The sequence below is a fragment of the Zootoca vivipara genome, chromosome 14 (assembly GCF_963506605.1).
Source record: "Zootoca vivipara chromosome 14, rZooViv1.1, whole genome shotgun sequence".
Taxonomy (NCBI): Eukaryota; Metazoa; Chordata; class Lepidosauria; order Squamata; family Lacertidae; genus Zootoca; species Zootoca vivipara.
Window position 1 is genome coordinate 15,998,514 of NC_083289.1, and position 12,460 is coordinate 16,010,973.

A 12,460-nucleotide genomic window follows, 5' to 3' on the forward strand; every position below is an offset into this window, starting at 1 on the left:
ATACCAGCCTGCAAATGATATATAATTGATTGTGCGCCCTCCATTTGCTTTGTGTTTCCTTTGCGCTGAAATGAATGAAATAGAATAGCATAATGCCAGTGTGATTTATGCAATTAATTATGTAAATTGCACAAGTTTAAGAAATTTTGCCACAGCAGACAGAGAGACATTTTCCTACTCATAATGAAAAACTGCCCCCCCCATGAGGCCAAACTTAGATTCACAAAATGTTAAGGGGTATGCTTCCCCCCCCCCCAGAAAAAATGCACTGCAAATCACGTAGCTTATGGCAGAAGGCAAACTGCAGCAAACGATGGATACAGAATGGAAGAGAACAGCTGTTTACATCCTTAGCTGTCCAGGACAGCAAAGGGGTGGCAGGACAACACCCCATGCATCCCCCCCCCAACATGCTACAGGGTCCCATTGCCACAAATGTTGCTCGTCTAAAGCCATGTTTTGGCTGTGTGGAACGATTGAGGTGCTCCACATGGAAAGAAAGAAAGTTGAAATTCATGGATCTAGTTTGGCCATTAGATCACACTAATGTTCTCTGAAGGTGTCTGTTCAGTGAAGGTTCCTGCCCACTTTTTAGGGCGTCTTCAGGGGCACTGCTTTAGTAGTAGGTTAAATGCCATCTTTGAATGGAAAGATTATGAGTTCAGTTCTTGGCATGTCTACGAAGGAGGACCTCATCTGGCAAGGGTAGAAAAGACCTTGGAGGACCTGCATCTGATAACTTGGACAGCTGTTTATAGAGAAGATGGACCTGGGCTTGGGAGACTGTTGTCCTGACTCAATCTAAGACAGATCCTTATATCCCAAAGCGTTCTAGGTTTTTTTTTAAAAAAAAGATTGGTTGATAGTTTATAGCAGAGTTAAAAGCTTGAAAGCTGAACCTATCCAGTCCCACCACCACCACCCATCCCGTCTCATTCTCACATCAGCGGCAACACTTAAAAGGGTAAATAAAACACACAGAGGTTCCATTAGTAAAGTCTTTGCTTACACTTTCTTCATATTTACAAGGATGGTTTCGCATTCTAAGCCTCTATGGTGGAAGCTAATTTCATGGCTATTTCGCAAGGAGAGGGAGTTGGGCAGGAAACCACAAAGTGTATTTTCCCTGTCTATTAATTTCAACCCTGTCCTCTGCTGACTGGAGGCCTGAAAGGTTGCTCATACCCAACAAAGCTGACATATTTTTTGAGCTGCAACCTGTAACTTATACTCTTGTTTACCTGTTGCTTTCTCTCCTGCTTTTAATAGAATATAGATGGCAGCTTGGGGACTGGAATACTTGCTCTGCTACTTGTGGGTACTCAGGAACCCAGTTCCGAAAGCTGCTGTGTGTGGGTGCAAAGGAGCAAGAAGTGAACCTGACATTGTGTGACGAGAGTCAGAAGCCGACCGTAAATTACCAGTCCTGCAACACCCATGATTGTCCGGCCAGGTATACACTTCCTTTTTTAAAAAATAAAATTAAAAAATTTTATTAAAGCTTTTTCATAATACAATGAATGATTAATCTAAATAAAAACAAAAACAGGGCAAGAAAGAGGAAACACCGAAGGAAAACCAAAAAAAGAACAGAACAGGAAAAATTAAAAAGAGGAAAATTAAAAAGGACTTCCGATTTTCTGTCTGTCTAAAGGAATTTATTCAAAATATTCATTCTAGAATGACATCCAATTGATCTGCTTTCTGTTAGGCAATATTTTCCCAATCTTCCAAGCCAAATGTCTCAGATTAATTCATTTTCTTTTTTACACAAAAGGGTATGCATTTCCCATTTCTTGTTTCTTCCAGTTCTTTATCTACTTTTGTTTTTTAAAAAATCATTTTTTCCAAAGGTCATTTATTTGTGTTTCAACTTTTTTTGTTTACTATCAACTTACAATGTTAGTGTCTGAGCGTCATTAGATAGATAGCTAGATAGACAGACAGACAGATAGATACTGCTTAATCAACATTTCCTTAAAATGTCTGCTGGAATAGAGCACCTGAAGATCAACAGGGAGTTGCAACCTTCAGAAAAATGATGGATGAACATTAATATTAATTCCAAATGGGTTTTTTTTAGGGGGGATGGCAAAATATTAGAGATGCCACCAGGAGAATATGGAGTGCATGTGTACTGCGTTAAGGGTAGGAAAGGGAACTTCACTGCATTGTTGACAAGGTCCAATTTGGGCTCTTGAAAAGCTGGTTTTAATTACGGTGGACCATTAATGGAGAAGATCTGCTTTTGGAAAGTATGCACTGGCCAGTGCCAGTGGAGTCGGAAACCCACCCCTGCCTGCTAATGCCCAAAGCAATTTTTCAGGCCGTTTCAAAACATCTGTAGTGCTCTTTTTAAATAGGGTAGAGGACAAATGGATAAACAAATGTGCTGCTTAAAACAATTTTAGAAGAAAAGGGTGGCCAGATAAACCGAAGCATGGGAGGAAAGGGGAAGACTGACAGCAGGACCCGGCATTCAGTCTGCAGATATATACATATGTCATGCAAATTGTGCAGCCAGGAGGAAATTGGACTAACACCGCAGGTGAAGTGGGACAAATCCCTGTCGGGTCGCCCCTCCCCCTGCTGAATGTTTCCAGCAGAGCCTCAGCCAAGTTGAATTTTAATGTGCCATTCATATTTTGTGTCTCAAAGCTGTGAGAAACTGTAAACCAGGCTTGGTTCAGATCAGTTCTGGGTGTTTTCTCACTATACAAAGGGAGGGCCAAACTACATGTGATATTGAGCATGTCTTTTGCAACCACATCAAGGTTTTATACAAAACAATCACAGCAGGCACACAGAGAAGAGACCTTTTACCCTTTCCTCCCTTGTTGTGGTCTCAGTAACAGCCCCCTTACCTACAGCTAATATTAGCTCTGGCAAGAGAACGTTTGCCCTTGGTACCTAGATGGGGGGAAGCAGGAGAAATTAGGCTTGGTTCACATTTTCATGCAAACGTACATGCTTAACAATTCCCAAAACAATATGTGAACCGCAGCACACAGCCACCTTTCAAAATTTGTGTTCTCTGCATTTTGCAAAGCAGTTCAACAGCAACAACAAATGTGAAAAAAATGGATATGTTAGGGGAAAGCGTGCATGAAAATGAATATCCAAATGAAAATTACATGCAAAAAATAAAACATAATGGGGAGGGGGAGTGTTTATTTTGCAAAATTGCATACAAAAAGTGTGTTAGAAGAAATCCACAATGAAATACTGGCAATTTTTCATGAGAAGCAGAATTTAACATTGGTAAAATGAGAAATGAAAGTGGACTGATATGGCCACCCCTGTTTGCTACACTGGCAGTCTTTCCCAGCTGGATGAAAAGGTCTCTGCCACTGGTGTCCTTACTTGGTATTGTGTTAAATTTACCTGCTGTTATTTTCTGTGTTGCTTTTAACTGTGTTTAGCTGTTTATTTATTGCACTTTGTACGTTAACTTGAGATGTGTAGGGAAGGCAATTGATTTATGACAATCATAAAATATCTAATCAAGAGTCCATCTAACAGCGGCAGTATTTGTGAGCATGGATATGCCATTTTCTTAACCACTGTGGCTAATAGCCGTTGAGAGAGCAGAATGCAGTGAGAAACCAGGAGCAGATTTGACCAGGTTTAAATGCAGCAACAGTGCATTGGGGCTATCAGAGTGATGCTGGGGACACAGAATCCTAGGAGCAGCACTGCTGATTGCTGGGATGGGACCGGGCAAGGCAACACAGCAAGGTCCAGGGAAATCTGGGTTGGTTGCGGTGGCCCTGCCTAATGCTGCCCTGCCTGATGCTGCCACAAACTCATCACTTGGCCTCCCCACTCCACCCCAGTGAATGCATTGCAGCTACCTTGAGAAAACTGTGGCTGCTGCCTCTCCCTGCAACACACCAGTGCTGTTTAAATGTGCCATTCAACAAATAGACATCAGAGAGAGAGAGAGAGAGAGAGAGAGAGAGCGCCTTATTTGTACAGCATTGCATGTACAGCCATTTAAACCAGATTTCTGGCACTGTGGCCTACAGTTGGGCCACAGGTCCTTGGTGTGCTAATGATCTGGCAGAAGAGCTCTGCTGAATCAGATGGAAACCCAATCGAGTCCAGCATCTGGTTTGCATCACTTCCAGCAAGATGCCTCTGAGAAGCCCACAGGCGGGAAAGAGAGTGCAGTAGTCCTCTCCCCCCAACAACTGGTAGTCAGAGTCATAGGCCACACTCTCCGCATGCATTTAAAGAACTGTGGTGCCACTTTAAATGGCTTCCCCAACCCCCCCCAAAAGAATCCTGGGAACTGTAGTTTATTAGGGTGCCGGGAGTTGTTAGGAGACACCCATTCCTCTCACAGGGCTACAGTTCCCAGAGCTCCCTGTGAAGAAGAATTGATTGTAAAACTTGCCTGGGAATTGTAGCTCTGTGGGGGGAAGAGGGGCCTTCTAGCAACACTCATCACCGTCGGCAAATGACAGCTCCCAGACTGGTTAAAATGGTAGGATAGTGCTTTAAATACGTACTGTTGATGTGGCCTGTGAATCTGAGCTTCCATATAGCCAATAGGTATCATGGATTTACCATATAGCTGCCCTGGACATTAGCCATCCTAATACCTGAAGTCACAACAGATAGCCCATAGTGCGCTCTCGCTCTCTGTGACTGTTGTTACTTCTGCATTTTTGTCTCTCCTTTAACATTTTCTCTCTGCAGATGGACGACGAGTGCCTGGTCTGAGTGCTCAGCTTCATGTGGCAATGGGTTCCGCCACCGGCAGAGAATCTGCAAGCAAATCAGAGCCAATGGTACCGCTGTAACGCTGCCTCTGTCTGCTTGCGCACACAAAGAGCATCCTTTGGAAAGGAAACCTTGTGTGGGGCATTCGTGTACAGAATGGCTTATTCATCCATGGGGCCAGGTAATTAATTACCTGTTGATTGACTCATTAATAGATGGACTTCAGTCTACACCCACAACACAGCTCCAGTGAGGTTTCCTACACAAGCCTCATTGAATATGGCCCAGCAGAAACACTTCATACACACTCATTTTATTGTATTTTAGCATTTGGGGTTTTTAATTTTTTTATTTCTTTAAAGGAAATTAAACAGGATGGACCGAAAAATAATAATATAATATACCAACAGGCACAATCCCAGTGCATTTCAGCAGAAAAATAAAAAAGGGATTAAGTATGGAAATGGCCAAACTGACCTACAGAATCCGAGATCAGGACGATACAAGGTTTCGAAAAGAGTGGAGTAAATTTGTAGAATACGTAAAAGACAGCTATAAAGATATGGAGACACTAGCAGGAATGAAGTAAACCTTACATCCCTGATGTTAAGTAAAACTTAGGAAATAGGCGATTGGATTGAAATAATTTACCTGCTGAGGGGGAGGAGGGAAGTCAAAGCTTGACAAAGCTGCTTGTTGTACAGTTGTCAATTATGTTTTGTATGAAGTTGAATAATTGGAAAAAGGAAACAATAAAAAATTATTGTAAAAAAAATAAAAATAGAACCCAGGCATTTGACCAACTCACGCTAAGGTGAAAAAGTGTTTGGGAATATTTTATTTTATTTATTACATGGTTCTCCTCCTCCCCATTTCATCCTCACAACAACCCTGTGAGGTAGAATAAAAAAATTCCTTCAGTAGCACCTTAAAGACCAACTAAGTTTATATTTTGGTATGAGCTTTCGTGTGCATGCACACTTCTTCAGATACCTGTGAGGTAGGTTAGGCTAAGAGACGGTGACTGGCACAAGGACACCCAGTGAGCTTCATGGCTGAGTGGGGATTCAAACCCTGATCTCCCAGGTCCTAGTCCAACAGTCAAAGCCAGACTCAAAGCATGGTGAAATTCAGGAGGAAGGGAGGCAGATACCTTAAACGCCATTACATCTCAAGATTCCTTCAAGAAACTTGCGGCTGTGTACAATCTTCACATCAGCCCTATGAGGTACATTAGGCTAGTAGATAGCAACTAGCACAGGTATTTTCCCCAAGTATGAATTTTGAAGACTGATTTTTTAATAATAATAATAATAATAATGTGTTATTGTTTATTTCCTATACACTGCTTGATTGTAAAAGAAAAAACATCAGAAGAGGTTTATAAGAAGAATAAAATGATGTTGGTAATTAAAGGCATCTTACAGTATATAAACAAACAAAGAAACAATCACAGTATTAGTATTAGTATTATATAAATTTGTATACCCCTAGATCTCAGGGCAGTTCACAGCATAAAATCTCAATATAAAAAACAGGAAAGACAACCCCTTCCACAACACATTTTTAAAAGGGCATAGGGTATCAATATATTTAAACCAGCATTTAAAAACCTAAAGAATCTAAAAGACAATTCCATTTTTTTAAAGCTGCATTAAAACGTCCCACCCAACATAGATAATCAATAACCAAAGGCCTGGCAAAAGAGAAATGTTTTAGTCTTGTGCCTAAAGATGAGTAAGGATTGCGCCAGGCGAACCTTTCTGGGGAGAGCACTCTACAAGCAGGGAGTCACCACTGGAAATGGCCCGTTCTCATGTTGCATTTGTAAAAGGCACGCGGAAAAGTTGAGGCAGGACCTTTATTCTGGGTGTTCAGCAGCTGGCAGCCCTTGACCCAAACCTGGGCCTTCTGAGCGGCGCTGTGTAGCTCCCTGATTCTCAGCCAGAGAGCCAAAAGACAGGTGGGTTTTTCACAGTATCTGTTGGCCACGGTGCTTTGCAGCTGGCCGTTTGGAGAGCGGCAAAGCACCGAGACGTGCCACTGCAAAAAATGAGTGGCTGTCCAGGGGCCTTACTCAGCGACTCGGAGCGTTTGGCTCCATCCTGTGAGAACTCCCCTCTGAGCAGCGAAGTGCTTAGATGGCAGGCCGTGCCAAGATTATTATTATCTTTTGTTTCAGCTACTTTGATGAGATACTCTGCTGAAATATTTTTTCAGCGCTAATCATAACATAACACCACACCATGGAAACCACAGCCAAATATTTGACTTCTAATTTTGCTGTTGAATTAATTGTGACAGCAAGAGCCCAGCAGGGGGGTGCGGGGAAGGGGGGGGGAGAGAGAAAAAGAACAACCCTTCCCTGGGCTTCGCCTGGAACAGTAGCGAGAGGCTGGGCTGTGGGAGGGATAGAACTGTCAGTCAATGGCAGAGTGGATGATGCCCTGCAAACAGAAGACCTCACATGCAAACCCTGGCCAGGTGATGGGAAAGACCTTTCTCCAACTGACATCCTAGAGCAGGGGTCCCCAAACTACGGCCCCCGGGCCGGATGCGGCCCAATCGGCCTTCCAATCCGGCCCGCAACGACCCCCGCCGCCCGCTGCCGCCGCCCGCTCTCACGGCGCGCGGCGCAGCGACAATCAAAAAAATCGGCAAAAAATCGCCGAAAATCCTTTGTGCGCATGCGTACAGGCCTCTCCCGACCCGGAAGAGGTCATTTCTGGTGCACTTCCGGGTCGGGGGAGGCCCATACGCATGCGCACAAGCGATTTTCGGCTATTTTTTTCCGCCCGTGCGCGTGTGCGCATGCGCACGGGCGCGCACTCCCCCGCCCTCCGGCCCGCTGCGCGCGCACTCCCCTGCCGTCCGGCCCACCGCGCGGGCGGCGCGGCGGGCACCGGCCCGCCGCTCGGTAAGTCTGGGGACCCCTGTCCTAGAGGGTCACTTCCAGCCAGAGTGGACGATATTAGGCTAGGTAGGAAGGGTGAGGCATCTGCTTCGCATGCAGAAGGGGATAGGTTTGTACCCAGTGCCACAATGCACCAACCCAAGGTGTTACCATAGCTGTCAAGTTTTCCCTTTTCTCGCGAGGAATCCTATTCGGCATGAGGGAATTTCCCTTTAAAAAAAAGGGAGAACTTGACAGCTATGGGTGTTACTGTTAGCCATGGAAGGGCAAGCCTCACTGCTATTGAGAGATTTCTCCCAGGTTTAGGTTAGGTCCCTCTCACCCTGAATGAACTGCAGCCATTCACTTATGTTATTGGAAGTAAAGAGACCGTCAAGGCCATAGCTCATTAATACCAGGATGCGGGTGGCACTGTGGTCTAAACCACCGAGCCTCTTGAGCTTGCCAACCAGAAGGTAGTTGGTTCAAATCCCCGTAATGGAGTGAGCTCCTGCTGCTCTGTCCCAGCTCCTGCCAACCTAGTAGTTTGAAAGCATGCCAGTGCAAGTAAATAGGCGGGAAAGTAAACGGCATTTCTATGCGCTCTGGCACTCATCATGGTGTTCCATTGTGCCAGAAACGGTTCAGTCATGCTGGCCACATGACCCGGAAAGCTGTCTGTGGGCAAACGGCGGCCCCCTCGGCCTGAAAGCGAGATGAGCGCCACACCCTATAGTCGCCTTTGACTGGACTTAACCATTCGGGGTCCTTTACTTTTACCTTTAGCTCATTCATAGAGCACAGACTTCACATGCAAAAAGTCCCAAGGAAAGACACCCTGGAGTGCCGCTGTCAGCCAGAGTAGGCCAGACAACACTAAGCTACATGGCCCAGTGGCCTGGTGTGCTTTATTACCTATGTCCTACGTCAGGCATAGGCAAACTCAGCCCTCCAGATGTTTTGGGACTACAACTCCCATCATCCCTAGCTAACAGGACCTCAGGGATGATGGGAATTGCAGTCTCAAAACATCTGGAGGGCCGAGTTTGCCTATGCCTGTCCTACGTCAATTCCGGGGGGGAGGAGGGTGGCCTTGGCTGTCTGCTTTTCCCCTCCTTAGTGTTGCCCTTGTAGAACTCATCAGGGGAAGAGGATGGGGATAAAACTACAACTAGTCAGCTTCACCTGTCATTGACTCTTAGCCTCTGGCTGCACCTGTGCTGGGCTCCCTGTCTTCCACCTTACCAGCCCCAATGGGTACCTGCCACACAAGGTTTAACTATTTGTATCTCATGCTGGGAGGTGCAGAGCTCCGCATCTCTAACTGGTGTTGTTTATCCCCTTCCTTTTCAGTGCACAGGCCAATGCCAAGGTCGCAGAGTAGGCTTGCAGCATCGCCTTGTTCAGTGTCAGCATTGGAACGGATCCGTGGTATCGAACTCACTGTGCGATGAGAAGAGCAGGTACAGTTGCCATCTGATAGGAATGGCCCTTTACCACTTTTAACACTTCCAGCAGATGTCGCATTACACTTTTTTTTTTTAACAGATGCTGCTGGGAAGTTCTGGGTCAGTGGCTGCCTCATCTTGCCACCCTTGTGCAGCCCCTTTGATGTTTTTTTAAAGTTATGGCTGCTTGCCATAACGACCACTTCTAAATCAGAATTGGAGCCTCTTCTTCTTCTTCTTCTTCTTCTTCTTCTTCTTCTTCTTCTTCTTCTTCTTCTTCTTCTTCTTCTTCTTCTTCTTCTTCTTCTTCTTCTTCTTCTTCTTCTGTTAGCAGCAGGCTGTCCTCCTAGAACTGGAGTAATGACAGAAGCTGGAAATTTCATTTCATTTCACTTTTAATTTGTATACCACCTTTCTATATTACTATGCAGCAACAAAATATACAACAAAGAACACACACCTTACAATAATCTGATCCAATACAAAAAAGTCATCATAAAGCCATAATAAAATATAACTTTAAAATTGAACACCTTATATCAAATAAAGTAATATTCAATAATCTATTAGAATAACAACAACAAAAAATCTTTATTACGGTCAAATACCAGAGAACAATCTATTAGCATATCTTAGTACCGTGATACCTTAGTTCTCGAACTTAATCCAATCTGGGAGTCCGTTCGACTCCGAAAACCGTTCGAAAACGAAGGCGCAGCTTCCGATTGGCTGCAGGAGCTTCCTGCACTCAATCGGAAGCTGCGGTGGACGTTCGGCTTCCAAAAAAACGTTCACAAACAAGAACACTTACTTCTGGGTTTGCGGTGTTCAGGAGCTGATTTGTTCGATATCTAAGCTGTTTGTGAACCAAGGTACCACTGTACACAATAAAATTAACTCTCAGAACATCAGTAATGAAACAGAAATCTGAGCCTGGAAGGCCAAATGCAGCCCCCAGACCTCTCTCTCTGACCCTGGGATTCTCCCTAGACCACATCCCTCACTGCCCATGCTTCATACATTCCTTGAGTGTTTTTGCCAGGCTGGGATATGTCATTGAACTCTGCTTATAGCTCTCTCCTGCCTGGATGTGGAATAGAGGGAGTGTAGAAATGAGCCGACTGTACAAGTTTTTTGTTTTGCCTACTTTCAAATCTGGTTCTGCCCAGATTTGAATGTGGTCCTCAGAAGGCTGACCAGAAGTGAATGTGACCAACAGGCTGAAAAGACCCCCCCCCCCACCCCTGCATTCTGACATGCGCGGAGGCAAGTATAGCTGCTCTCTTGGGTCTCCACCCTCCTGGCAGCTGCCAGGATGACATAGGGCTGTTTCCCTACATGTCTCAGAGTGTGGCTATCTCCAGAACCTCAGGGTACAGTCAAGATGTTTCCAGCCTGGCAGAGCTGATTCTAGCCCAGGCTCTTTTTAGTTCTTCACTGGCCATCCAAAGTAGACTTGGTCAACATCAGAAGGACTGTGTGGATGTTCTCTTGTGATTTGGCTCCCAATGTTACTGCAGAGGTAAGCAAACTTCCAGGGAAATTGTAAAAGCGGAGACAGAACATCTGACACACTTAAATGTAAATTTAGAAATTTAAGAGCATTCCTGTTTACCAAGGCATTTGATGGCAGGAGGCACTGTTCCCTGGCGACTCTGTGATCACTTGTTTTCGTTTTTAAAAGAAAGTTAAGTTTTATTATTGTTGTGTTTGCTGCTCTGAGCTCGTTTGGGAGGAAGCTGAATATGCCATCACCACCAGGCCAGTTTATTTTTGGATCTAGGGAAGAGCAGTGCTTGAGAAACCTCATGATACATTCGGGGGTAAGAAGCAGGACAAAGGATTGCCTGCTTGGCCACCAGTGGCTGAGCCATTGCAATTTTCCATCTTAGTAATCACAGGGAGATAACAAGGCGCCCTGCCTAGCTGTGGGTGTGTGCTTGCATGTTCTCTGCCCCAGGGCAAATCGTGGCAAGCCAGGTAGGGCAAGTCAAAAGCCCGGAATCGTGCCCATCTTGCCACACCAGCTGAGTAGATGCTACTGCTCTCCTATGAAAATCCGCTTGACCCCAATACCCTCTGTACTTAGCATGGAGAAAGATGGGGGTTGGGGTAAATGTCAAAGTTTGCCCAACAACACGGTAGGATTTATTGTTTGTAGTGGGGTTGTGGCAGAAATAAAACAAAACTCCAGGCTATGGATTATCTATTTGCACATTTGTACCCTACCCTTCAACCAAAAAGGCTCTTAAAAGAAGTTCCTGCCTGGAGTTGTTAGGAGGCCCCGCATAGCTGCCAAGTCTCCCGTTTTCCCTGGGAAATCCCCGTTTTTCCAGCTGTTCCTAGCTTAAAAAACGGGTTTTTTTTGTTTTTCCCTGGTTTATTTTGGTGCGGTGGCCATTTCGGAACTGGGCGGAGCATGCTTAGAAGCGACTTTTGATGCTGCGCTGCCCGGTTCCAAAATGGATGCAGTGCGACTTCTGGCACAGCGGCCATTTTGGAACTGGGCAAAGCAGCATCAAAGGTCACTTCTGAGCATGCTCCGTCCAGTTCCAAAATGGCGGCAGCGCTACTTCCAGTCTGCTATTTCCGGCCCGGTCCCTTATTTCTCTGACAGCAACTTGGCAGGTATGAGGCCCTGTTTGCCTCAAAGAGCTGCAGTTCCCAGACCGGTTTAACAAACAATCCCTCTTCCCAGGGAACTATGGGATTTGTAGTTCTGTGAGGGGAACAGGCCGCTGCCGCCACAATCTACCACCTGAGTCACTTTTGCTCAGCATGGCTCATGATAGGACTGCCCCAACTGAAAGGGGAAATCTACCAATGACAGCTCAGAACTAGAGTGGTTTTTGTGAGACTGAATTTCACATATTGACCTGGAACTATGCAGAGGATTATTTTGCCTGTAGGCTTCTAGTACATTTGTAGTGACGTTACATCCTAAATAACATCGGCCATCGGATTCAGTCTCAAACAACATTTTGTTTGGGTCTTTTCTCCCACCTACCCCGCCTTCCTGCAGGCCATTGATGAGAAGAAACTGCTCTACAGACAAATGTGACGTTTATTGGAGGGCGGGCCCTTGGCGACCGTGCACAGTCAATTGTGGAAGCGGATTCCAATCACGGCAAGTCAGCTGCATACACAGGAGAAATAAGAGGCCTGTAGGAGATCCGCCGTGCGCCTGGAGGAAGAGACCAGTGACCTGGAAACACTGCAATGTCACTTCTTGTGACAGTATGTAAACGTTTATTTCCATTTTTGAACTCGCCGGTCGCTTGTGGCAATTGCATGTAGACAGTGGCGCTGAACTCTTAGTTCCGTAATGAACACGATAAGCCATCAACCAAACCCCACCCTCCCATACAATTCAATGGTGTGACATTGGCGT

At 45.3% G+C, this 12,460-nt stretch overlaps 1 protein-coding gene across 4 annotated transcripts in view; it reads left to right on the forward strand.

Annotated features, from left to right (window-relative positions):
- The window catches only part of ADAMTSL3 (ADAMTS like 3), a 280,228-nt gene that overhangs the window by 262,438 nt on the left and 5,330 nt on the right, over positions 1–12,460 (forward strand). For all 4 annotated transcript variants that reach the window (XM_060282649.1, XM_060282651.1, XM_060282648.1 and 1 more), the window contains 4 exons: positions 1,270–1,453; positions 4,705–4,909; positions 8,975–9,084; positions 12,092–12,306. In XM_060282649.1, the coding sequence (XP_060138632.1) occupies positions 1,270–1,453; positions 4,705–4,909; positions 8,975–9,084; positions 12,092–12,306 (714 nt within the window). The remainder of the gene's footprint in view (positions 1–1,269; positions 1,454–4,704; positions 4,910–8,974; positions 9,085–12,091; positions 12,307–12,460) is intronic.